At 35.1% G+C, this 27,754-nt stretch overlaps 1 protein-coding gene across 7 annotated transcripts in view; it reads left to right on the top strand.

Annotated features, from left to right (window-relative positions):
* GALNT13 (polypeptide N-acetylgalactosaminyltransferase 13) overlaps positions 1-27,754 on the top strand; it is a 550,270-nt gene that overhangs the window by 64,488 nt on the left and 458,028 nt on the right. For all 7 annotated transcript variants that reach the window (XM_059927894.1, XM_059927896.1, XM_059927892.1 and 4 more), the window contains one exon: positions 2,017-2,262. In XM_059927894.1, the coding sequence (XP_059783877.1) occupies positions 2,121-2,262 (142 nt within the window). In that variant the 5' untranslated portion in view covers positions 2,017-2,120. The remainder of the gene's footprint in view (positions 1-2,016; positions 2,263-27,754) is intronic.

Genomic DNA, 27,754 nt, shown 5'->3' on the forward strand with positions numbered 1-27,754 from the left:
TATTAAGTGATTTCAGGTTTTCTATTATAATAATATTCTTTATATTTCTTTTAAAAAATGTTCTCATTCGTTATTTTGCTTAAGCCTTACAAGTTTGTGAGATGGATGGGGAAGGAAATATAAGTAAAGAAAATGAAGCACAGAGAGGCAAAATGCCTACCTAAACTCATGTTTCCGTTTTATGACACAGCCAGGGATGGTTCTTTTTATGTCTTTTATTATAGATCTTTATGATAAAAAGATCCTGTAATATATAGATCTTATATAATATATAGATTTTTATTATAGGATATTTTATTTTAAGGTATTCCTTCTAAATCTGGGAATGGCCATCTAGTTACCATTAGTGTTATATATGCTTTTCCATAGGACTTTTTTCTACAACAAACTGAAGGCACCTGTTCCATCTTAGGACCAAAGAAAGACAGAAAATTTAACAGCTTGAATTGTTTCAAATATCATATTCAGTGAAATATACATAAAGTAACAGGAAATATATATATGGGAATCCTTCCCTTGTCGTCAGGTTTAGAGGTTGAGTTCCAGTGTTTAGTTATAATTTTTACAGAAAAATGAAGTTGAAATGAAATAAAATAATTAGCATGCCATTTTTTCAAGAAAAATAACAAATAAACCTCAGATATCATGCATTCCTTGGATTTGTACATTTTGTATCTTTCTGTTTTAAATATATGTTGAATAAATGTAAATTTTATGTAGACATTGAAAGTAGAGTCTTTGTTATAATAATTTTTTAAATTGTCACTTCATGTAAACTTTGAATTTGTTACTAGTCTGGTTAGATTTGTAACAGGCAACAGCATTTGTGTTGCTTTATGATGCAAAGTCAGCTGCCATTAATTTAAAGAACTTCTGCCTCAGCAAATTGTACTTTGATGTTTTTATTTTGAGACAAGTGTTTCTGAAATAGTCCAAGTATCTTTGTATTTAATAGCTGTGCTCCTCAAATATCTGTCAAAACTGTTACTTATCTTATTCACATCAATAAATATATAGTTCAGTTTCTATTATTTTAATGTAGCAAATTATATGAGACTTTTATTTTGATATAGTTACTGTATAGATAGAAATGAATTAACCAGGTAGTTATTGTTCTATGTAGTGTAAATAAAACAAATATGTGTATGGTATTGAATATCTCTCAATAATTGCACACATGTCTTTGTTATGCCTTTAGAATTCTTGCTCTGGTTATTTTAAGTCACTTTATATTAATGTATTATCCTCTGATAATTTCTTTGAATTTGTACTGCCCATTCTCAAATGCACATTTGTAGTGGATACTTTCTATGCAGACCAGATGGGCTTTTTAAGTCTAAATAACTGGTGACTTATTCCATGTAATTGCCCTTTTTGAGAATCTGAGAATTTTTTGTGTGTGTTTGTTTTATATCTTAACATTAATAACTATGTGTTCTGCAGGACAGTTTGCAAGTGTTATCGTATTTGGTCCTCATAGCAAATCTTTAAGTTTGGCATTATTATTTTCATTTTATAGATGAGAAAACTGAGGCTTAGAAAGTCTCCCCTACATAGGAAGTAAATAGGCCCAGGCCTATCTATGCATAAAGTCCAGCTCTTAGCCACTGCAATATATAGTAGTCCAGGATGATTTCTAGTTCAGCAGTATTGGCTCCTTAAAAGTGCTGAATCACAGTAAATTTAGAATTGCACTAGTTTACAACCTGGTGCTTTACAGAATACCATGAAAGGACTTTAAGAAAAAGGCAATACAACTTGAAGAAATCAAGTAGTTGTCAAGGGCCCAGCAGAGTAGTGGCAGATCTAGGATTAGCTGTTAGAATTTTAGCCACCTGGCTTATTTACAACTTTCATTTATTTGGGCTTTTAATTCTGAACTTGAAGGCCAAGTGCCGGTATATATGGGAGCATTAAATAAGTCATATATTTCATGTTATATCACATTTATGCAAAATAAACTGTTCAATAATTAATTTTTCTTCTTCTTTTTTTTTTTTTTTTTTTTAAATACAGTGGGATGCATCCTGCCTTTATCCTGGAGTTCACCCCTGTGGCTTGGATTTATCACAGTTGTATCTGTCTTCGATCTCTGTGTTAACTAAAAATCAAGGAAAGACATGAGGAGGTTTGTTTACTGCAAGGTGGTTCTAGCCACTTCACTGATGTGGGTTCTCGTTGATGTCTTCTTACTCCTGTACTTCAGTGAATGTAACAAATGTGATGACAAGAAGGAGAGGTCCCTGCTACCTGCCCTCAGGGGTAAGTGCTTATGAAGCAAATGTTTCTTTCATAGCGATAAAAATGGTGGTGACTCATGACAAAGCATGAAATTTCAAAATAGAAGTTTATTGACTCAGAAGTACATTTGGGCAGAACTATTAATGTACATTTAACCATGGGAAAGCTACTTTACGTTTCTTGGCCTCAGGTGTCTTGTCAGAAGAAATGAGGAGTTAGCTAACCTCTAAGGTACCTTCTAATTCTAATAATTCCAATGTTTTGTGACTGTAGTGAACATTCAAATTGGACAGAATTTTAAATTTAGGCTTCCAGAAGCATAAGCCTTTAGAGTCCAAGCACATAACATAAAAGAGGAAAACTACTGAAGTGAGATGGTGAGGATTGTAGCAAAATGAGACTACACATGACAGCCCTTAAAACTTCCAAAAGCAATGCAAAAAAAAAAGGCACAATGTATTTTTAACAAAACACATGTTGGTGGCCAGATTTAACCTGTGGGCTACCAGGTTGTTGCCCTATGTTAAAGGCAAAAGATAATTTCAAGTGTATTATAAAGTCACTTTAACTCAATATTCCCTATTTAGGAACCAGTTTCAATGACTAGATAAGAGTGAATGCTAAAGAAACATAATAATTTATATAAATGGTGATTTATTAAGTAAAGTCATAGAGATTCATTTCCTGAAGTTATTCCAAGTAATTTTTCTATGCTTTCTATTGACTTAAATACCTATTAATTTACTTCTAAAATATTCCTAGTAAATGAGTGCTTCTAAAGTACTTAAGCATGCTTGAAATTAGTTTTATTCTCATTGAATTAAACATTAAAAAAAAAATCTAGTTTACATTAATTCTCTACTTAGCAAAATGTTTCTTTATAAACATGACAAAAGGTAAACTTTGAGTCCCTGTTGATATGTTTGTATCTTTTGGAAAAGTGGATCTAAATTACTGACTTGAGATTTGCATTTATTCAATGGATGTAATCTGCTTTTAATGTTACAGATATTTTTGAGGTTATTTATTAATCAAAATATGCTAATGAAATGAATTTCATTGATACTATCAGTTGTGTGAGGTTTAGGGAAACAGAGAAAAGCATTTCCAAAAATTAATTTTTGTCAAAAGAGTTTGTTGGACATCTTTAGTTTGCTTTGCAATAATGCTCTGGCCCAACTGGAGAAATTCTGATTATCTTCCTCTTTTCAAAATGAGTCTAATTCTCTCACTACAGTTTTTGACTAGTACAAAGAATTGAGAGAAAGTACTTTGGAACTGACAGAACTTAGACCCATTTAGGTAGTTTATATACATTTTTTATGCCTTTAACTAGAATTATTCAAAGAGGAGAACTTTATGAGTCCATCAGTTTTTGATAAATGGATATGGGGATTAATTTGCTGAACTTTGGTTAGGATCCCAGAATAAATCAGCCTTTTTTGTTTTTTTGTTAGAACCAGTTGAGCTGATGCTTGGCTGAAAGTGGAAGTGTGTTTTGATGGATCACATCAGTTTAGAATGATCACTTTGTCATTTGTTGAACGGAGACTTCTAGATTGGTCACAAAAAATGTTATAATCTGATTCAGCAAAACTATGACAGCCTTTTCTGGAAGTACCAAAAAAGCAGTTTTGCTGATTTAAGTGCTTAATGCTCAGTTTCAAATCTCAAAATGTAAAATTTAATGATGCAAGGCAAAAATAGTAATTTTTCCATGTACTTAAAATGTAAAATTAAACAATACTCTCTTTATTTTTAAGACTTATTTAATGTTATACAGTAATATTTGTCTTGAAAAAATGAAAATTAGGCTTTATGGTTTTTAATTTCATCTTCTACTGTTACTTATTATTTCAGAATATTACTTTATTTAGGAATTTGTGCCATGTATTTCAAATAATATTTTATTTACAGGTAGGTGATGTTGTGCAAAGTGCACTTGACTGAAACTTTCATGTTCTAGATATGTTAAAAACAGGCTTTTTTGACAAAAAAGTTGACCTTTCCGGACATTTGTGTCTCCATTATTAAAACAAAGGGCTTGGAATAGGTGTTTTCTGAGATCCCTTCTAGTTCTAAATTTTAAACAATTTGTAAATACCCAATATTAGCATACACTCTGAATTAATTTTTGAGATATGTTCATTCATTCACCAAATCATCAATTATTTAAGTGCCTCTCAAGTTAACATGTTGTACATCTTAAACTTACACAAAGTTGCATGTGAATTATATCTCAGTTTAAAAAAAAAGAAGAAGAAGAGCATAGCCCAGTAATGGGCAAAGAAAAAAATCCCAAGCATCAGGACCTCTGGCTTCATAGGTGGTATAACAAGATTACCCCACAGTTAAAAGCCCAGCTTTGTTGACCAACCTGGTCCTCACCTCCTCCGCCTTGAATTAGTTGTGTGACTTTTGGCAAATTCCTTAACAAAGTCTTGGTGATCAAGACTGTAGTAATTGGCACAAAGGGTAGACAAACTGCACAATGCAACAGAATAGAGACCCTAGAAGTACACACACACACGTTTGGAACATTCAGTATATGACTGAGGAAGCACTACAGATCAATGGGGGAAAGAAGAGCTCTTCAATAAATATAGCTGAAAATAAAATGGTAATCTGGGTGGAAAACAGATAAAGCTGTCTGCTTAACTCATGTCATAAACCAAGATATACTTTGGAAATATTCATGTCACAAGAAAACTTAACTTTTAGCAGAAAAAAAAATAGGCATTTATAAGACCATGAATTAAGGAACAATTCTAAAACACTGTACAAAATCATTGACCATAAAAGAAAATATTGATAAATTTGACTATATTAAAATTGAGAAAGTTGATTCACTTAAATATACCTTAAAAAAAGTAAAAAGGGAAGTTACAAACTGTAGAAGATGTTCAAAGAACATGTAACTGAGAGGTTATTGTCAGGTATATATAAATAACTCCCGTTATTAGTAAGAGAAGCCCACATAGGCCAACAGGAAAAAATGGGCAATAAACATGAATAGACACTTCTTGGAAAAGGAAACAAATATAACAAAACTAAAAAAGAACCTTATGAAAAAATATTTAACATTAATTGTGATGAGGGAAATGCAGACCAAGACTTTAATGATATATTTATATTCATTCAATTGGCAAAAATTAAAAAGGCTGATAATACCAGTTGTTAGAGGTGATGCATCTCCACATTTTTATAGTAACTTCAGATAACGGTTTGGCATCATCTCTGAAATCTAAAAAAATTCATGGATGACTCAGCACTCCTAGTGATATAAGTTTTTCCATATAAACAAATGTTTCATAGTGCTACTGTTCATAAAAATAAAAGCTGAAAATAATCCATAGGTCAGTCAAAGGAAAAGCTGATGTATGAATAGTGATATAAAATGAAATAGAATAGTATATTTTAGTCAAAATGAATGAACCACAGCAACCTGTACCAGTATGAATTAATCCTCATGATACAATAGTAAGTACAGAAGTTATATTGATATCTTTCAGAGATGATATATGGCATGGTACAGTTTGAAAAGCTAAAACTAACTAAAAATTTAAAATATACACTTTAGGACTCTACAGAGATATGACAAGACTTTTTATAAAGCAATAAAGCTAATTATGAACATAGGATTTAGGATGTCGTTTGTCATGTGTAGGGGGCAACAGTGGCATGGGGTGGGTGTGAGTACTTTGACTGAATGTGGGGCGTAATTAGGGTCCTAGATTTGTTTTGGATGTGGGTTTGATGTATCTGTTACATAATACAGATAACTAAGCGAGTGAATAAGAGCCACTGAATGGATTTGAAAAAAATGGGAAGCCACTGAAGAGGTTTAAAAGATAGCAGACATGATCACCTCTGTGTTGTGGAAAGATCACATGTGGAGACTAGACTGGGGAAGAGTCACCTCTTCACGGAGGCAGGGTAGGAAGTTGTGGTAGCCTTTCATGAATTCTCTGTGGGAAGTGAGGCCTGCTTAGAGTGGAGTAGTGCCAGTGAGTTGTGAGAGAAGTGGGTAAAATGAAGAGGTATTTGAGATATTGGGAGCTTGCTTGACTGGCTTTGGTGGGTGGAGGAGATGGAAATGTCAAGGACAGATCTCAGGTTTCTTGCAGGGCATTATTTGATCCAGGTTCCTGAGAGCGGAGATGGAGGAGGAGATGATTTGAGGGTGGTTATTGAGTTTATTTTGGACATGTTGAGTTTGAGACACCTGTTGGGCAACTGAATGGAACGGTTCAGTAGGAAGTTGACTACATTATTAAACTCTAAATATCAAACTTAAAAGCCATCATTATTCTTTCTAAAATGGATTACATTCTTCTCTTCCTTATTAAATGGAGTATATGGGATATAATTAAATCTTTGCTTCTGAGTCAGCATTATCATTTCATACATCAATTATTGAACGATGCTGTAAAAAAAAATGATTATTTTAGGGACTTTCATGAGAGCACAAAGACTTGTTCCAATATTAGATACAGACCCATGAATCCTTTTCCGTTTCCTATTTTCTAGAGGATTGCTTTTGGGTCACATAAGTTCTTGTTAGGGGAGCGTGTTAACACTTTTATGCCACTCTGGGGCCACTTAGAGCTAAAATGCACTGAAGGATAGTTCTTATTTATTTATTTATTTATTTATTTATTTATGGCTGTGTTGGGTCTTCGTTTCTGTGCGAGGGCTTTCTCTAGTTGCGGCAAGCGGGGGCCACTCTTCATCGCGGTGCGCGGGCCTCTCACTATCGCGGCCCCTCTTGTTGCGGAGCACAGGCTCCAGACATGCAGGCTCAGTAGTTGTGGCTCACGGGCCTAGTTGCTCCGCGGCATGTGGGATCTTCCCAGACCAGGGCTCGAACCCGTGTCCCCTGCATTGGCAGGCAGACTCTCAACCACTGCGCCACCAGGGAAGCCCTGAAGGATATTTCTAACTCCTAACTGGTATGGAGTACTAAGTGGTGCTGCTCCCAAGTTGGAAGAGTTAGAATAGCTATTTGAGAGAACAGGTATTTAAAAGGACCAGTGCTGCTGCAGTTCACCCACAAACGCTTTGGGGACGTCTGAGGTCACGTGGCCAGTCTGCATGAGCACCATGCATAATGAGTCCTCCTCCACCTCCTCCGCCCAGGGCCGCACGTCCTCAGGCAAGTTAATTTGTCTCTCTGGGCCTCAGTCACCATCTGTAAAACGAAATGGATATGAGTCATGGTTTTAAATCATGCTCATCTCCAAATGAAGAATTATGTTTCTAGCTATTTTTTTCAATAAAACTATGGAAAATGAACTATTTTCGTATCTGGCTTTTGGTCAGTCCATAGACAATGTGTAGTCTGCTATGAGAACTGATGATGTGGAAGTGACATGGGGGAGAGGTCTGCTTAGAAACCCCGGAAAAGCCTTCTCATCATCACAGAAGACAAAAGGGATATAAAGTTATGAAGGGAAGGAACCTGCAATTCTTTAACTGATCTTGAATCTCGAACATATTACACATACTTGGGAAATGAAATAAAATTTACCTTCAAGAAAAGGGGAGGGAGAGGAACATCTAAGAAAGAGTTGTTGCTTGTATATAGACAAAGATAAGTACATTAGCCAATGATAACAAAAATAATTATAAGCTATGATTGTTCTAAATTATTTACACATGTTAACTTAATTTTAACAAAAAATATGTGAAGTAGACGTTCTTCTTCTTTTACATATAAGGAAACTGAGGCAGAGTGAGCATATGGGGAAATCACTTCTGTGTTTCTCTTTTACTCACACACGCAATACTTCTAACACCAGATGTGTGGACTTTTCCCCCACACCAAGCAATTCTCTACGACATCAGCTGAGTGTCCTACAATTCTGACACTGCCTATCTGGAGTGAGCACCAGACCCCACAAGTTAAGGGCTCAGTCCCACAGGGATGCCCCCACTTCATACACGGATCGCCGGTCCCAGGTTGTCACCAGTACTTCTGATCGACCAGCTATAACTTGGTGTTTCCTTGACCTCTTCTTGAGTTTGATAATTTGCCAGAATGCCTCACGGAACTCAGGGTAACATTTATTTACATTTACCAGTTTATTATAAAGGATATAGTAAAGGATATGTGTGAACAGCCAGATGAAGAGTTACATAGGTTGAAGTCCAGAAAGGTCCCAAGTGCAGGAGCTTCTGTGCCCATGGAGTTGGGGTGTATGACCCTCCTGTCATGTACATGTGTTGACCAACCCAGAAATTCTCTGAACCCTATACTTTTGGGATTTTTATGGAGGTTTCATCATATAGATATGATCAATCACCAACTCAGTCTCCAGCCCCTCTCCCATTCCTGGAGGATGGGAGGTGGAGCTGAATATTCCAAGTATCTAATCATGGCTTGGTCTTTCTGGTGACCAGCCCCATCCAGGAGCTATCCAGGAGCCCACCCAGAGTCAACTCATTAAAACAAAAGATGCTCCTATTAGATGCTCTAATCCCAGGAAATTCCAAGGGATGTAGGAGCTCCGTGTCAGGAACCAGCGTCATGGACCAAACATTAGAACAAAAGATATTCCTGGTACTCTTATAACGTAGGACATTACAAGGGTTAGAGCAGTGCTGTGCCAGGAGCTGGAGCCAGAGACCAGTACCTCCTATGATTTCACGGTGTGGTTAAGAGGGAGTGACAGAATTTTAACAACCAATGGAACAGGAGTTGGGTATTATAATGCAAGTTCAGTAAAGGGCTTTGTTATCACTTAATGCCAGTTTGCACTGGAGTTTAAGTGCCATGCTTTCATTCAAATACCAGTATGGAGTACACAGTCTGAAAATGTGAATTGAGTGTCTTGTCTTCATTCTCAGAGACACTAGAGAGACTTAGCCAAAACTCCCTGTCTAGTAGGATGTATAAATCCCAGTCAGGAAAATATTTCCTAGGGACCATTCTGGTTTCAGGTCGTTTATAAAACAGTATCACCTTATCTGGTATTTTAAGGTTTTGCAAAGTTACTTTCATCCACTTGTATCCCTTAAGACCTCTTCACTGCTGCTCTAAATTGGGGGAAATCAAGAAGATGAGTGGAATTGTTGACTGGAATCTCAATGCCATACCTCCACGTTTCCCTTGGTCCTGCCTGGGACCCTTCCTGGTTTCTTCTCATAAATCTGGGGACACAGGTAGCCTTGCAGGATCTTAGTTTCCCAGCTAGGGATTGAACCTAGGCTCTGGCAGGGAAAGAGCAGAGTCCTAATCACTGGACTGCCAGGGAATTCTCTCTTTTGTTTCTTTCTAAATGATCTCCTCGTAACATTAACGCCTAGCCATGTACTTATTTATTAAACAGTAAATGTTTGTTGATTTTGTTTGATTAATCTTTAGTGCTTCAGGGGAGAGTTCCTGTGAGTAGGTGTGAGAGGAAACTGAAAACCTGAGAATTAAAGTGTTAAAACTAACACCACATTTGGGACTTCCCTGGTGGTGCAGTGGTTAAGAATCCACCTGCCAACTCAGGGGACACGGGTTTGAGCCCTTGTCTGTGAAGATCCCACATGCCCCGGAACAAGTAAGCCCGTGCGCCACAATTACTGACCGTGCACTCTAGAACCCGCGAGCCACAACTACTGAGCCTGCGTGCCACAACTACTGAAGCCCATGTGCCTAGAGCCTGTGCTCCACAACAAGAGAAGCCACTGCAATGAGAAGCCCGTGCACCACAACGAAGAGTAGCCCCCGCTCGCCGCAACTAGAGAAAGCCCGTGCACAGCAACGAAGACCCAACGCGGCCATTAAAATAAATAAATTAATTAATTAATTAAAAAGAAAAAAAAACTAACACCACCACATTTTTCTTGTTTTTTAAAAATATGGCTTTACCTTTTGCGGGGAGGATAGAAGAGTGTGATTGGTTAAAATGCACTGTCAGTATTGGAATTGCCCCGCATAAATTATGATGACCACTGGAACTTTCAGGTGATAATATTTATAGTCATACAAAAAGTGGGACACATGGACAGTCACCTTGGATTAAAGGCATGTATGTCCCAGATAATTTTCGATCAAGTTTATAAATAGTTTTCAAAAGTTAATAGACTTTATAAAATTTTGACCTTTGATTTTGCTTTTGCCTTTCATAGTTTTATTCATAATTCACTCTGAGCCCTTCTCCAGTCCACATGGACATAGCAATGTCAGGAAGAAAAATAAATTGTAATAATGAACAATTATGAGGTTTACTGTGCCAAGTGCTTTATAGATACACTGTTTCGATTAGTTCTCACAGTGGCATTGAGGGTAGGTACTATTATTATTCTCATTTACATATAAGAAACTGAGGTCTGAAAAGGTTAATTAATTTCCCCAAGGTTGCAAAACTAAGAAGAGGGAAGAAAGGGCTCACAGCCTGGTTTGTCAGACTTTTGAGCCCACACTTTGAACTACAGTGTTATGCCGTGTCCCTGACTCAGGTGCCTAGACTCCTTTAAGGCAAAATAATCATGACATTTATATAGTATTTATAAAATATTTACGCATATAGGAATATTTCTGGAGGACAAAGAAGGAGGTGGCCACGACCTTGGGTAAAAAAATGTCTCATTTAATTAGGAGAAAATTACTCTGGCAGGCTTACCCGTCTGAAAGGTAGGCTTTCAGACTTTAGCAATTTTACATTTATTGAGTTTCTACAGTATACAAATTAATTTAGCTTGCAATTTTCCTCAGCAGTTTCCTTTGGGGCCAAGCCTCTGAAGTCTTACAAAGAATGATTAAAAGTTCTGAACAGTAGTGAAGCACTGTTTTTTCCCAAAACTTTAATAAAAACGATTGATACAATTTTTGCGTCCATTTATTCAGTGGTACTGGGCTAGGTACTATGAAATATCCAAAGTTTAATCAAATAGAACATCTGTCTTCAGGAATCACACAGTCTACTGGAGACATGACATGTACATTACAAGATAGAAAGTGGCGGCTGCTATAAGAGAGATACCAAGTAAACTGCTGTGAGAGGCCCTGACAGATATAAATTATGTGGACGTTTGAAAATTGGGAGGGAGCAAGTACCAGGAGGGAATAAATTATCAAAGGAAAGCTATTGGCTTTCCCAAAATGAGGATGTAAGAAATCAGTGAATCGGTTGATTGGGGCAGAGTCAGACTCAAAGGGGATTTCTAGATTTTAGGTTGAAAGTTAGGATAAAGGCAGATTTTAAAGGACTTTGAGTGCTGGGGAAATGAATTTTTAGCTTTGTTCTTTAGGAAATGGGGAACCGTTGAAGGTTTCTGGAAAAGAAAAGATGTGTTTATCATCAGATAAGGTTTGGAAGGGTAATGCAGTGCTGTTTATTAAATATGCAAGAGAGTAGCACTAATACATTTTTAATTTTTTTAGTTTTTTATTTTTTATTTTTTTTAACATCTTTATTGAAGTATAATTGCTTTACAATGGTGTGTTAGTTTCTGCTTTAAAACAAAGTGAATCAGTTATACATATACGTATGTTCCCATATCTCTTCCCTCTTGCATCTCCCTCCCTCCCACCCTCCCTATCCCACCCCTCTAGGTGGTCACAAAGCACCAAGCTGATCTCCCTGTGCTATGCGGCTGCTTCCCACTAGCTATCTATTTTACATTTGGTAGTGTATATATGTCCATGACACTCTCTCACCCTGTCACATCTCACCCCTCCCCCTCCCCATATCCTCAGGTCTATTCTTTAGTAGGTCTGTGTCTTTATTCCCGTCTTGCCACTAGGTTCTTCATGGCCTTTTTTTTTTTTTTCCCTTAGATTCCATATATATGTGTTAGCATACTGTATTTGTTTTTCTCTTTCTGACTTACTTCACTCTGTATGACAGACTCTAACTCCATCCACCTCATTACAAATACCTCCATTTCATTTCTTTTTATGGCTGAGTAATATTCCATTGTATATATGTGCCACATCTTCTTTATCCATTCATCCGATGATGGACACTTTGGTTGCTTCCATGTCCTGGCTATTGTAAATAGAGCTGCAATGAACATTTTGGTACATGACTATTTTTGAATTATGGTTTTCTCAGGGTATATGCCCAGTAGTGGGATTGCTGGGTCGTATGGTAGTTCTATTTTTAGTTTTTTAAGGAACCTCCATACTGTTCTCCATAGTGTCTGTATCAATTTACATTCCCACCAACAGTGCAAGAGGGTTCCCTTTTCTCCACACCCTCTCCAGCATTTATTGTTTCTAGATTATTTTTTTATCTTTATTCAGATAGAGACTCAGACACTTAAGTTTTATTTATTAATTAAAACCACTTGAATTAGATGGTAACTAAATGGAATATTAATTCATTTAAATTCTTTGCTCTGTAAATTAACTGGTAGAACAAGAAAGTTTTCTGTTTTTGTAAAATCAAGTTTAGATAGTGTATAAAAAAGTAACTCTTCAAAATCTTTACTTATTTAGTATGAAATAAAATGAGACAATCCATTCAACAAACATTTGAATGCTTGATTGTGTCAGAGCTAGGGTTAGAAAAATAATCACTCTTATTTTCACGTTTAGAGGGGGAGAAAGGAATTCAGAATTGTATGAATGAAATGTCAGCATATCAATCCTGTGCTATCAGGAGGAGTGAGAATATATGAAATAAAGAGAAAAAAACATCAATAAGCCAATATCTGCCTTTTGAGGACAAGATCTAATTTTCAATTCCATAAAGACTAGAGTAGACTGAGCAGAGAATGGAGGACAAAACGTATTACCAAATAGTCCACCAGTAAAATGGAAATGGACAAGTTTTATCTCTACCCACTGGAAATCATGGTCACTAAAGGGCTGTGTTGCAGCAGAGACAGGTACTCATCCTGGGTGCTCAATTAATAATTGTTGAATGAATGAAGAATGAATGCACAAGCAGCGTGGCACTTCCTGAGTGTTCTCATGATAATAGAGTATCCAGTATAGGTGGATGATTAAACAACTTGAAATAACTCAATTATCATGGCAAACATATTTTTGTTGTTGTTACTGTTTACACACATAGTCCAAACGTTTTCTTTTACTTTTTATTGGCTTATGTAGTTTGATTTACAGCCCCAACTGGCAAATGTATAGCCAAGGGACTCTCTTTTTTTCCTTCAGAATGTGTCTTGCGTTGCACTGTTATACACTGTTGCTGTGATGCAGGGTGTCTAAGAACATTGCATATTGACACATGAGAGTGTTGTCATTGAAGAGAGCTCTGATGGAACAGGCAGATCAGGTAGGATGTGTGGAATGAACTAATACATAGAAGACCCAGAGGAACATTTACGAAAGTTCGACTGAGGAATATTGAAAAAGATGTAAGTGTGTGGTAGATTTTATTCATCTGTTAAAAGAAGATGGGAAAATGGAGATGATGGAAAATGAATAAAAGAAAGTAATACTGGACAGGTTTAAAAGTGAAAAAAATCCAATAAAAAGGGAAAATTACCAAGAATAAAGTGATGGAGTTGTAGAACAGGACCCATGGTTAGTCAATAAGTAAGGCTCTACGTAAATATAGCTTTGGGAATGATTGAGGATAGTAGCTAGATAAGGAAGATTATTTTAAAATAAGTTTTATTGAGGTATAACATAATGCTCCCTTTTAAGTATGCAATTTGATGAGTTTGACAAGTGAATCCCAGGGTTCAACCTCACAAGGATGATCCCCTCCTAAAATGTTCCCACATATCCCAAGCAGTCAATCCCTCCACTCTAGCCCCAGACAACCACTGATAGGTCTTTTGTGACTATTTGTTAGTTTTGCCTCTTCTAGAAAATCTGACAATGACTATGCATTTTTGTGTGTCTGGTTATTTTTGCTCAGCATATGGGTTTTGAGATTAATCTTTGGTGTTGAGTGTATCAGAGCTTCTATTGCTGAGCAGTATTCTGTTGTATGTATATATTACAATTTGTTTATCCTTTCACCTGTTGATGGACATTTCCATTCTTTCCATGGCTGTTGTGAATAAAGTTGCTACATTTGTACACAAATCTTTGTTTACATATGTGGACATATGTTTTTACAACTCTTGGGTAAATATCAAGGAGTGGTAGAGCTCAGTCATATGCTAAATGTATTTTAATTTTGTAAGATACTGCCAGTCTGTTTTCCCAAGTTGTTAGACTTTGCTATTCCCATCAGCAACATAGGAGAGATTTAGTTACTCACATCCTGGCCAACACTTCCTAGTCAGTGTTTGTAATTTTAACCATTTTTGTGAGTTTGTAATGATACATCATGGTGGTTTTAATTTGCGTGTCATGATAACTAGTGATATTGAGATTTTTTTCATGTTTTTTTTTTGGCCAGTTTTCTTTTATGAAGTGTTGGTCAGATTCTTTTGGCTAGTTTGTAATTGGGTTGTTTATGGCTTGCCTTTAAAATTTTTTTAAAAGGTATCTTTCAAAGAGCAGAGATTTTTTATCTTGATGAAGTCCAGTGTATCTTTTTTTCTTCTTTTATTGTTCTTTTGGTATCCTATTTAAGAAATCTCTGCCTACGCCGAGGCCACTCTGTATTTCTTCTAGAAGATTTATGGTTGTAGTTTATAAGATTGGAGTTAATTTCTGTGTATGATGTGAAGAGAGTCAAGGTTATATTTTTCCAAAATAAAAACTCAGCTGTTCCAGAAACATTTGTTCCTTGAAGATAAGAAAGGAATGGATTTTAGAAATAAGAACAACACTTCATTGTAATATTTTTCAGTATGCATCTATAAGTTTTTCTATTGCTTATATGTATGATTTAGTTATAAATATTTGAGTTTAGTTTCTAGAATTCATTGCATATTATACAGAATTGATGTAAAATTTGTTATATAACTTGAAAAGTATCCAACTGTTACTAACCAAATCTTCTTTAGATATTTTAACTTGAAGGCAAATGAAAAATCTAATCTAATTTATTATATTAACATAAAAAAGTACTATTTATTTCTCTGATAATAAAATTGATAAATAATTATTGTAGTAAAATATAAAATACAAATAAAGAGAAGAAAAATAATGTGGAATGCCACCCAGAAATTTCCACATACTAAAATAAAATTTAAACTTTTTTGATCAATATAGCATGAGCATTTTGTCCTGCATGAGATAGATTTCAAAACATAGTTTTAATGGGTAATATTTTATCATGTGTATTTATCATAACTTCCATAATTAACTACCTTTCATTAATTTTCATGTGTATTGCTCCTAATTTTTTTACCACTAAATAATGTTAGAAACATTTTTAGGAAGTTGTTTTTAAACAATTTTAAACATATTGCTGACTATATTCTTAGGCTATATTCTTGGTTATGGGATTTATTTTTTAAAGGTGTACATATTTTTAAAAGTCTCTTGATGGACATTTTTAATGACTTCCTGGAAAGGCCACTAATATTCACATCTCATTATCAATATATGAGAATACTTATCTCACCATGTTATTTGTAATTTAATTTAAAACACATTTGCTAATTAGAGTACTTTCTAATCACAATTTTAAAAATCATTTTTATGTTTTATTGTACTTACATTTTTATGTTTTATTGTATTTACATTAAAATTTTACTATTAAATACTGAACATAAATATATGCTGTCCTCATGTTCAGAGTTTTGAAGTGTAAAGATAAATGGACGAAGGCTTAAAAGATGTGATATATTAGACATTGTAGAATATATGAAGCAGTTACAGAATCTGGGTGTTGGTAAAATTCTGCTTCTAACTATGACACATTTGGTGGTACCAGTAAACTCCATAGGGAAAGGAAGATAAATATAAAACTTTGGGCTGTAATTGGAGGAAAGACCTGTTCAGGACTAAACTGAGAGGTTCTTGTCTTCACAAATTCTTTGAGTTTTTCTGTTTTTAATTTTTTTCACATTGAATGATTTGATCTGTATGTATTTTATTTTTGTGTAATAATGAGGATGTATTTTTTTCAATAATTACTTGTGACGTCTTTCCTCTCATTACTGATTTGTAATGTTAAAATTGACATGTAGAAAATCTTTATATCTAGCAAGGTCTTTATATGGTCTATTTATTTGATTCCGTTGATTCCTTTCCATATGACTAAAAATGATACGATTTTAAATCATATTCCAGAGTTAAACTATTTTAATTATTTAGCTTTATATTATCTGATGAAACACTTGACAAGTTGCAAACTGCTGTAGTCAGGAAAATGAGTACATTATAGTTCTAATCTTGGCTTTGCTACTTTTAGGGTGTCTCCCTCTCCCTGTATCACTGTGCCTTGATCTATAAAATGAGAGGCTTGGAGCAGACCTACTCTTCTCTGTATCTAAACTTTATGATTTTTTTTCATGATAAATGAATGGAAAGTATTGTGTTATCATTGAATCTCACCATATTTCTAAATAGAATCAGGCTGTGGAAATGTGCTAGAATATTCATCTAAAAATTATATTTGGCATTACTAGAACCAGTATCCTTAATCTTTTTTGTTTCATACTTTTTGGAAGTACTTTCACATGAGTTTTCTTATAGGTCTGTCTCACTGATTCTATTGAGTTGGTATAATGAGTGGGGATATTGGATATAAAATAGTATAGTGGCAAGAACACCTGTCCTGTGGTTGGAAGATCTGGACTTTATTATGGCTCTGGCCTTAACTAGAAGTCTTATCCAAACAGAATCTCACTGCCTCCATCTTTTGAGGATTAAATAGATGCACTAAAAAAATGCTTTAGGAATCATAGAAAACTCTACAAAAAGAAATTAGTGCAAAAAGACCCCTAATTTACCTGAAGTTAATAGTTCTCAAAACAAAATCTTATTCCTTTAAATAAAAATACTTTACAAATATTGTTATTATTAAAAATCCCTTAGGACTTCCCTTGTGGAGCAGTGGTTAAGAATCTGCCTGCCAATGCAGGGGACACGGGTTCAGTCCCTGGTCCGGGAAGATCCCACATGCTGTGGAGCAACTAAGCCCGCGTGCCACAGCTACTGAAGCCCGCATGCCCTAAAGCCCGTGCTCCGCAACAAGAGAAGCCACCGCAATGAGAAACCTGGGCACCGCAACGAAGAGTAGCCTCCACTCTCCGGAACTAGACAAAGCCCGCACACAGCAACGGAGACCCAACGCAACAACAACAACAAAAAATTCCTTAAATATAATACATGATTTCCTCTTTGGAAGATTAATTCTTCTTTCAAGTTACAGTAACACACAATCTTTATTTAAAAAATGTTTTTTCAATGTAGAAAAATATAGGAAAGGATATAAATATACCTATAAGCGAACCACATATAGATTATTATAATTAAAGTTTTGGTTTTTTCCTTTATATTTCTAATAGGGATCCTACTTTATTTCATTTTTATATTCTGCTTAAGTCTTTGAATTTATATTTTGGACATTTTCCTGCCACATCAAATATTCCTTAAAACAATTTTACTGGCGGTACAATATTCTATCTCATACATCATAATTTGTTTCCCCCTAGCTTTTAAAGGGAGGATAAAAAGTATCAAAAGTCTTTATTAGTTCCTCACTTATAACTGTCTTCATTATTTGCTGCTGTGTAGTATGTTTCTATTGTAGTTTTGTCTTTTTCTTTAGGGTAATTGATGAGTTGTAATTTATTTCATTATTAATGTACCCATTTTGGGCATGCCTAATTTACTCATTCTTACATGAGATATAAACTGGATCTCAAAAGATAGATTCCTGGAGGTGAGAAATTGTTGTTGAGGAGATTGGCACTCCTATAGAATTAGAAGTTTTGTGTGCATAATTAACAACATCTTTACCATCATTAGAGCTACTGCTTATTGTCTACTGTATGCCGAGCCTTCCACTCAACCATGTGCTGTATCGTTTAGTCTTCAGACATCTTCATGAAGAAGTTAAGAGAAAATTATCTTAATAGAATTTTCTGAACTCACTGTTTTGAATTATTGCTTTAAAATATAAACTACTCCAATCAGTTTCTTTCCACTATGACTTCACCAAGAAGACTTTTTATGAAGACAACTTACCTCCTCCCTCTTACTAAAATCCAATGGCCAATTCTCAACTCGTATCTTACTTGACTATGAATAACATCCGAAACACCTTAATCATTCCTATCGCCTTGTAATACTTTTGTTACTTGTCTTAGAGGGTATCACACTCTCCTGATTTTCTACCTCATTGACTGCTCCTTCTCAATCTCCTTTGCAGGTGTCCTCCCTTCATGTCACCTTTTAATGTTGAGGTAGCTCAGAAAATGGGATTGGATTTATCTGTTCTTTATCTATACTCACTTCTTTAGTGATCTCATCCAATCTGATCTCATTGCTTTATATGCCATCTTATAATTTTACAACTTGAAAATTGATAAATCCAGCTCACACGTTTATCTTAATTTTTAGATATTTACAACCAAGGCTTACTAGATATATTCTTTTGGATTCTGAGACCTCTCAAACTTACTGTGTTTGAAATTGAATTATGAATCTTCCACCAAAGACTTCCCGACTTGCAGTCCTCTCTACCTCAGTTTTTAGCAGTTCCGGCACTCCAGTTGCTTAAGCCAAAAATCTTAGTCATTCTTAACTCTTCTCCTTCTCTCACATTTTATATTAGCACATCCTATTTATTCTTCCTTCAGAATATATTCAGAATTCAAGCACTTCTCACCAGTTCATTGGCCTCCCTGTTTCTACCCTGCTCACCTATAATCTATTCTCAACAGTTCAGCCAGAGTGATTCTTTTAAAACTTAAGTCAGATAATGCCTTTCCTCTGCTCACACCACTTTGTTGTCTGTCACTCACTCAGCTGGAAGCATCAATGATTATTTTCCTTTTTCATATAACTTTATAACATTAATAAAAATTTGTGCCTTGATATATATGCTAATTTATATAAATTGGTAGAATATTTCATAACTGCTTTAATAGGTTGAATAATGTCTGAAAAAAATTCATGTTCACCTGGAACCTTAGAATGTGACCTTGTTTGGAAATAGGATCTTGGCAGATGTAAGTAGTTAAGATGAGAGTTACTGCCTTAGGGTGGACCCTAAAGGCAATGAACCGTGTCCTTCAAAGAGAAAGAGTAGACAGAGACACAGAGGAAGAAGAACACCATGTGTAAATGGAGGCCGAGATTGGAGTTATGCTGCCGCAAGCCAAGAAATGCATTCCGGAAGCTGGAAGAGTCAAGGAAGGATTCTTCCCTAGAGCTTTTGAAAGGCTCATGGCCCTGCTGACAACCTGATTTTGAACTTCTAGCCTCCAGAACTCTGAGAGAATAAACCTCTGTTTATAAATCTCACGTCAGTGCGGCTTCAAACTTGGCAGAGGAGCTGCTGGTCACATTTGCTATATATTCCTGGGCTTCCATTACAGGAATGCATTTGCTTTTTAGCTTCTCTGGATTTCCACATTCAAAATTACCCGCTTGGATGGCCAGAGAATAAACCTGCCACCAGGTTTGTGGTAATTTGTTAATGGCAACCCTAGAAAATGAATACAACCACTAAGAACCATTTTTAAAATGTTCCATAGTCTTGAAAGCATAGAAAGAGTGAAGACATGGCTTGTCCCAAATCACAAAGTAGCTCAGTCAGGATACTGACAGTGATATTAAGAAGTCTTCATCTCTGGTTCAGGTACTATCGCAAATACAATTCTCCATCTTTCTAACTTTGATATAAAGATAAAAATAAAATATTTTAGAGTTATGTAGGAATACATATTTCAGAAAGTCACCTCTGCTAGAAAAAAAAACTTAAGAAATATTGAGACTATATAAACTTTTACCAACTTATATTAGCAGATTACTGGAGTGATTGTCTTATTTCATAATTTGAAGTTCTCATTTCTCATGACAAAAGGAGCTACAATGAATTGGGAGCTATGATGTCATAATATGTGCATGTAACTCTTTATAGTAGGTACGCAGTGTAAATCTCACTAGTATGGATCACTCAGGGTTATCTATAAAGTGGCCTATTGGTAGAATTTATATTATATAGCATTTTAGAATTGATACCCATATGACTAAGAGCAAATGAGAAGTGGTTACTGGTTCATAGACTTTTTTTTTTCTAACAAAGAAATGAAGATCCAAGGAGGTTATATCAACTATCAAACTTAGACAAGTAGTAGAGGCCAAGGTAAACCTACTGAGAGTCTTGAGGATTCCAACCCAGAACCCTACTTAAAAGTTATAGTGACCATGAAAGGGCCTGTACAATTTGCAGTCTTGCTTTTGGCCTCATGAGTTTTACAATGTCTCTTCCAGAAATGCATCACGATCGTTATATTTTTTTGTTCCCAGTGTCATTAAAAGTTATTTATGTTTACCAAGAATTACACACAAAATCCATTAATGCATTATTTTGGATGTACTTTGGTGGAATATATTTTATAGCTCAGTTACTAGCAATTCACTGAAGATTTCTGCAATCCCAAGTTTAAGGTTATCTGTTTCTCCTCTCAGTTCACATAGTACTTTATCTAAACTTCTTCCATCATAATCTCTTTATTTTCAGGCTATTTATGTGCATTTTGTTGTTGTTGGTATTGTTCTTACTAAGGGCACTTTGTATTCGGGGATTAAGATCCATTTCTGACTCAGGAAATAATCCGAGTGTCTTTCATAGAGCAAGTACAGAACCAACATTTGGTGAATGAATAAACTTTTTACTACTTTGGATATCCTTTTCTACTTTCACTTTTATTTTTACTGTGGTTCTTTGAAGATCTTTCAGTTATCTATGCTATTCACATGCCCACCAAGTGGAATGAAATGGACATGACCATGTACAGATGATCTTGTCTTATTACTTGACATAAAATGTTTGATAGAACCTGTTGATGACTGTTATGAACATTGTGTGCCCTCAATAAATATTTGTTGAATGAACATTTATAACAGGTCTGCATTTCACAGGTGAAGAATAATTTGATGTTACCAGTGATTTATAGACTTTATTTTGACAAGTTCCTAAAATTATCTGGACGTCGTGCTTTTTTCTTTGAACTATATTGCTGCCTTGTTGTTCTTCTCCTTCCCATCTATTCTCCACAATGATGGCAGATAAATCTTCTTGAAACGCTACTTTGATGCTGTTACTTTCCTGCTCAGTGTCCTTCAATAACTTCCAACTAATGGCAGCTCAAAGTCATAACTCCTTACTCTGGTACTAAAGGCTGTCTGCAGTCTGACCACAGCACAGAATTCTAGTCTCAGCTTTAAATGCTTTACTAAAGATTAGTGTGTAGTGGTTAACACACAGACTTTAGGGTGAGAAAGATGTGCATTTTAATCCTAAATTTGTTATTTCCTAAGGATGTGACCTTATACACTTCATTTGCCATTTTGAGCCTTAGTTTCTTCATCTGAAAAATAAGAATAATGACCACATCTACTTTCATTCCATTCTTCAATAAATATTCATTTATTGAATCACGAACTATGTGCTAGGCACTTCTCTAGATGTTAGGATAAATCAATAAACAGATTTGACAAAATTATTATGGAGCTTGAATGCCAGTGGGGAGGATAGACAAGAAATGGAATAAATGAATGAATAACCTAAATAAAAAATAAGAAATCTTATTTCAGAAGGTATAAGTGCTATGAAAAAATGTGGGTAAGGAATTTTAAGAATTGGGAAGAGGTGGCAATGAAGAGGGAGGATGGAAATCAGTCGTGGAACTACTGAGGTATTTTTCCTGCCTTGCTTTCCAGAAGTCACAGAGCTACCAGAAGAATTCAGATTTTAGATTTAGATAAAACGGATTCAAGTTTCCTATTACTTGTTGGTCAGAGGGTCAGAGGGTCCTAGGACACTGGAGTTATGTGTCAGGAAGAGAAGTTGGTTTTGACACTTTAATTTTCCTGAGTCTTTGTAATGTAAAATAGTCTGGATGAAGAAAAAAATGAATGTTTTTTTCTTATGTGATGAGAAAATTTCAGAATTCTTGATCAGTGTATTATATGGGTATCACCATTAGAAAGAATAGAAAATGCTTTTATACCATTCTCTGCTTGCACGTGACCATCTTTATTTTCTCTGTGTTTGTGTATAAATACACAAATTAGGTAGAAGGAAAAACACATGAAGAATTTGGGCAAAGTATTTATTCTGAATCTTAATTCAAGGCTATATACATCTTCATGACATTATTGATTTCCCCCTGATAACCCTGACAAGGCATTCATTGGCATTCATTGACTAAAACCAAAATTCTTATTGTGCCTTCAAGTCTGTGGATCATTGGTTCTTAACCTGGAGGACTTAAAAACAAATGCTTCTGTTTGAATACCACTTCTCCCTCCCTCTGCTGATGGGGCTTCTGGTGGGGCGTAGGCACTGGTGCTTTGTAAAATTCCTCAGGTGACTTAACGTGCAACCTGGCCTGAGAACTATTGATTTAACTGATCTAGATTTTGCCTTTCTTCAACCTCATCTCCTACCATTCTCTCCATAAATTACCTTTCTCTGCACATAGGCCTTTTTTCCATCCCCCGAAAACTGCAAGTTACTCTCATCTCAGGATCTTTGCATTTTCTACTTTACTGAAAATGCTTTCCCACAGATGCATTCACTTAACATTTCAACAAATGTTTATTGATCACCTTCTCTCCCTACTGTGGATAAAACTGAAAAAAAAAAATCCCTCTTAGCTTGGCTGCCTCTTTCTCATCATTAAATGATTCAATTTAAATATCAAATCCTGATGCACCTTGCCTAACCATTTTAGCGTAAATAGCCAGTTCTAAACTATTCTCTATCTCCTTACCCTTTTAAATTTATAGCCCTTATCTTGTTATGTATTCTGGATTTGTCTAATCTATTTATGTATTATTGTGTCTCTCACCTTTAGAACATATGCTCTAGGAAGATGAAAATTTTGTATGTTTCATTCAACATTTCATTCTCAGTGCCTAGAATAGTATTGGTTATTCTGTAATATTGGAACATACTATTGGAACACAGTAGGTACCCAATAATTAATGAATTAATCAACAATTATATAATATTGTACAACAAAATTTGGGCTCTAGAGTTCCTAAACTGAATCTTACTGACCATAAAGCTACTGAAGCATAAGCTTTAGGGTCCATGTGATCAGGAACCATTTTTGATTTTATATTCTTTGTAAAGATGTCCTCCAAAATTAATACATTTCAAGCTTTGTAAAACCTGGATGTCACATGTATCTCAACTAAATTTTCTGCCAAGTTAATCAGATATTAATCTATCAGAATAATATATGTATTAACTTAATTACACAAGTAAAATAATTCTCCTGTAAAGAACAGGCTGTGTTGGAATCATGTGAGGTGAGTGAATAAAACATTTGGAACCAATAATAAATGTCTGAGGTAATAACTCTCTTTGGAAAACAAGAGGAGTTCATTTTAGCTTTTATTTCAGAAACAGATTTTTCTGTCAGTCTTCTATGTTGGGCTATTTACAATAACTTACTTAGTAAATATATTTAATACCATACTGTTAAGTAATTAATTGCTGCAGAGCATTTGATATTTGTATATTTAGTAGAACATTTTCGGTAAAAAATGAATGACATGGAAATATGTGAATTGGCAGTCTTCAATGCTTGATTGAGAGTGGTGTGGTACTCATACGCATGTTAAAATTACAGAAGTAAGGTTCAGTTTTTGAAATTCTAACTTTTTTTCAAGATCACACTCACATCCGTACCTGTTGAAGTCTTCCCTGAATCCTCTAGAGAAATATAATGTCTCAAACCTAGGAATTATTATATTTTTAAAATATTGCCTTTAATTACTATTATTTGTATACAGCGTTCTTCCTTGAGGATACTATTCATGCCTAAATCGTCCTGTAGCAAAATGGGTTTCATAGATTTCCTAAAAATGTTCTGTCAGTAATGTCTATGCTTCCCAGAACTTTGCAAATGGAATACTGAATTTAATGCAAACTAAATTTCTCTGAGGTAAGAAGACAGAGTATTGTCTATAAACTCCATAAGCTATTGATTAATTGCTGGCATTGCTGGTTCTGAGTCAGAAACTTTCCACTTTCTCCCGCCCTAAGATGGAAAGAAAAGTTGAGGAAAGAAAAGCTGAAGAAGCTCCCTACATTTTCATTATGGCCGAGGCCCTATAGAGTTATGCTTGTATCATCATCTCTACTTGCAGTGAGGCAGCCTGGGTGTGAATTCTTGCTTTGTGTGATTTTTGGCAAGTTTATTAGCTTTCTAAGTCTTAGTTTCCTCATCTATTAGATAGGGATAATAATAATACATTAATATACTACATACTTCATAGGGTTATTATTAGAATTAAATTATGTAATATCTGCAGAAAATTTTGCATAGTCCTGAGAACATTCTGAAATTACTATTATTAATTAAATTAGTAGTAGTAGTAGTATTTTGTTATTTTAAATCTAGGTTACTTTAGTGTAGCTATCCAGGGAAAGCTCATGCAAAATTTCTTAAAATTAAATTAATTTATATTCACCTTTAATAAAATTATACAAAATCAATGGTTTTGAACTTTAAATATGGATAATTTCATGAATCTTATCAGTAATTCAGCTAACCACACTTATTTAAATAATTGCCAGGTTGTTGAGGGGCAGAGGATCAAAAAATTAATGTGGTAATAAAGGCTTCCTTGCTTTTGAACAGATCAATATCTGTAAGTGAACAAGAGGCATTTACAGCTAAATATTTAGGAATGAAATAAAAATAGATTCACTGTTGTTGGATGGAGCTAGGGATCTAAGATTATGGTCTCTGCCAAAACTTAGTGGCCTGAATACATATTCCTCTTCTACCATCCTCCCTTTCTGTAATTCTTGTTAATATCAGGAGGTATTGATATGCTTGGATGCTTAAAAGATATTAAAGAGTCAAGCTCTTTAATCAGTAAAAGCTTTGAAAATACAAATGCAAATCATAATCATTCTCTAGTAGAATCTTTGTACATAACATCATATGTACAAATAAAACATTTGTATGTATGATTCTAGACATTCTTCAACCTCATTAAATGTATAAGATAGCGGAAATAAAATAGAGAAGAGCAATTTCAGAATCTAAAATGAGGCTGATCTGCTTCTTGAAAAGAGACTAAAAGGATTTAAAACTTTAAATCTTATCAAAAGTCTACAAAAATCAAATGAAAGATAGGTCATACTCTTCTCTAGATCCCAGATTATCACTTACAAATTCAGCCGATAAAGGCTCATGAAGCTGTATTATGTGCAAGGCATTATGCTATGTGCTGGGATATGAGCGCAAGCCAGACAGTCCAGCAAATATGAACATAAACTTTAAAAACAGAATTGCATGTTGATTTACAGTTGTGATAAATGCTTCTAATCCAAAGTGATATGACAGCATTTAAATAAATGACCAGATTTTATCTGCATCAAGGCCCTGCAGCAAACAGGAACTGACAGATTTTCAAGACTGAGAGAATGGTAATATTGCTGGAGGACAGAGCCCAAGGAAGCTAGTGGTGTGATCAAGTCATTTTAGGTTATATTAAGAGGTTTGCTTTTAATTTTAAAAGCAGTGGGACACCACTGAAGGATTTTAAACAGGGAAGACCTAAGGTCATAACTAACTGCTGTGTGAAAAAATAGATTAGAAAGCCTGAGGAGTGGGTGGGAAGGAAGACCTGTCGGGAAGTAATTGCTGAAGGACACATAATGGTAGTTTGAACCTTTTAGTAGCAGTAGAGATGGAGAGTGGGAAAAATAGATGGACTTGAGAAAGAAACATCTAAGAAGAGTAATGGGCATAGCTTATAGACAGCTGGAAATTGAGGATGAGTGAGAGGGAGGTGATGAGGACAATACCAGGTTTCCTTCTTGAGCTAGTACACGGGTGATCGTGATCTTTGCTAAGAAAATGAGTTTAGTCTTGGATATGTTACACTTCAGGTGCCCTTGAGAGATTCATGGAAGTGTGTTGAGTAGGCAGTTGGATACATGTTTCTGAGGCTTAAAGAACTAAGAGGCAACTTTAAAATTTGAAAACTATCATTTTAAGGCAAATGAAAGGAAATACTTCTGTACTCATCCTATGAACCTAGGAAACTTGTCATCTTACTTTTCTTGAAATGTGAGTAGGAAATAGTAGGCTTGCAAAGGATTTGGAAGCATGCAGTGGTTTGCAAGCTTTTTTTTTCTTCTTCTTCTTTTCTCAGAGCTCTAAGGTATTGTGAAGGAGCCTCAGAGCACCCTGTGTACTAAGGTAGTGCCTGGTCATAGGAAGCTAGGCCCTGAAACTCCTTTTCAAGGAAAGGAGTTCTCTTACCTAAAATGTGAGTTGCAGTTTCAAATATTATACTTTTAAAAGGATTCATTTTTTAAATTAAAAAATACTTACATTCCTGGATGGAAATGCTCTGATTCATTATTAAAGATGAGTAAGGGGTCTCAGTTCACATCCATAACACATGAAGTCATGAAGGACAACTACTCATAATTTCTCCCAAATTATTTCTTTAGAGACTAAATATTGGATTGGAAGGACTGTTTGTTTGGTCTCATGCAAATTTATTTTCATCATTGTGATAGTTTTGAAAGATAATTTTCAGAAATGTTAGAGCAAAAGTAGCTTCAATTTGCAGGTTCATATTGTGAGTTTTGCCTTGTCACCTGAGATTAGCAATTCACTGAACCAGATTATCACCTTTCAGCTTGCAGATTTTTTCTAGTTGCCTGGATTATAGACTAGTGATCCATATCCAGTATTCCTCTTCTTGAGATGGAATGGCCTATTTTGTCTTGCCTAGTTACTTTTTTCTAAAGTCTTATTATTAATATACTATACATTTTATCATGTCTGTTAATGTAATGTCATCTGCAGGATTAGTGAGTCGTCTTGCCCTTTTTCTTGCTATGAAGGACAATTACCACACACAGAATACCCCTCTATTACAGTACCTGTAAAGGTAGAATTTCAGCTTTCTGATGTTCTTTTAAACTAACACTCGACTCTATCAAATCTATGCTGGGAGAAATTAACATTTTTTTTCTCTCATATTTCACTACAATCCACAAGAACAAACACAGTTTCAACGTTGATCATTTTAGGCCAGTGAAACATTAGGAATCAAAGTGACAGGCTCAAAGAGAAGTTATACTGTGGAATTAAACTTTATGATCCATTTGCAAGGATGAAAATGTACGCGGCTCATCTTAATACGTAAATACTGCTACATTTATTTAGATATTGATCTGTTTTCAGTAGAAGGATTAAATGAATTTCAAAATGGGGAAGTTATAAATAAATATATGCAAAACATTTTCTACTGTATACAAATCCTGTGCCGTTTCCCTTTACAAGTCTGTAAATAGATTGCTGATAACTGCAAATTCTGTTGTAAGTTGTAACCATCATCTATCACCAAGTTTATATGTTGAAGTCAGTGTTCCTAAGAAAAGACAGTGACGGGGGCAGATTAGTTTCTTCATAGCATCTGTCAGTATAGATAGCTACCTCATTTTATAGGTGAAAAGCTTAACTATCTTTAGCAGGTAAT

Source organism: Balaenoptera ricei, chromosome 7, assembly GCF_028023285.1.
Source record: "Balaenoptera ricei isolate mBalRic1 chromosome 7, mBalRic1.hap2, whole genome shotgun sequence".
NCBI lineage: Eukaryota > Metazoa > Chordata > Mammalia > Artiodactyla > Balaenopteridae > Balaenoptera > Balaenoptera ricei.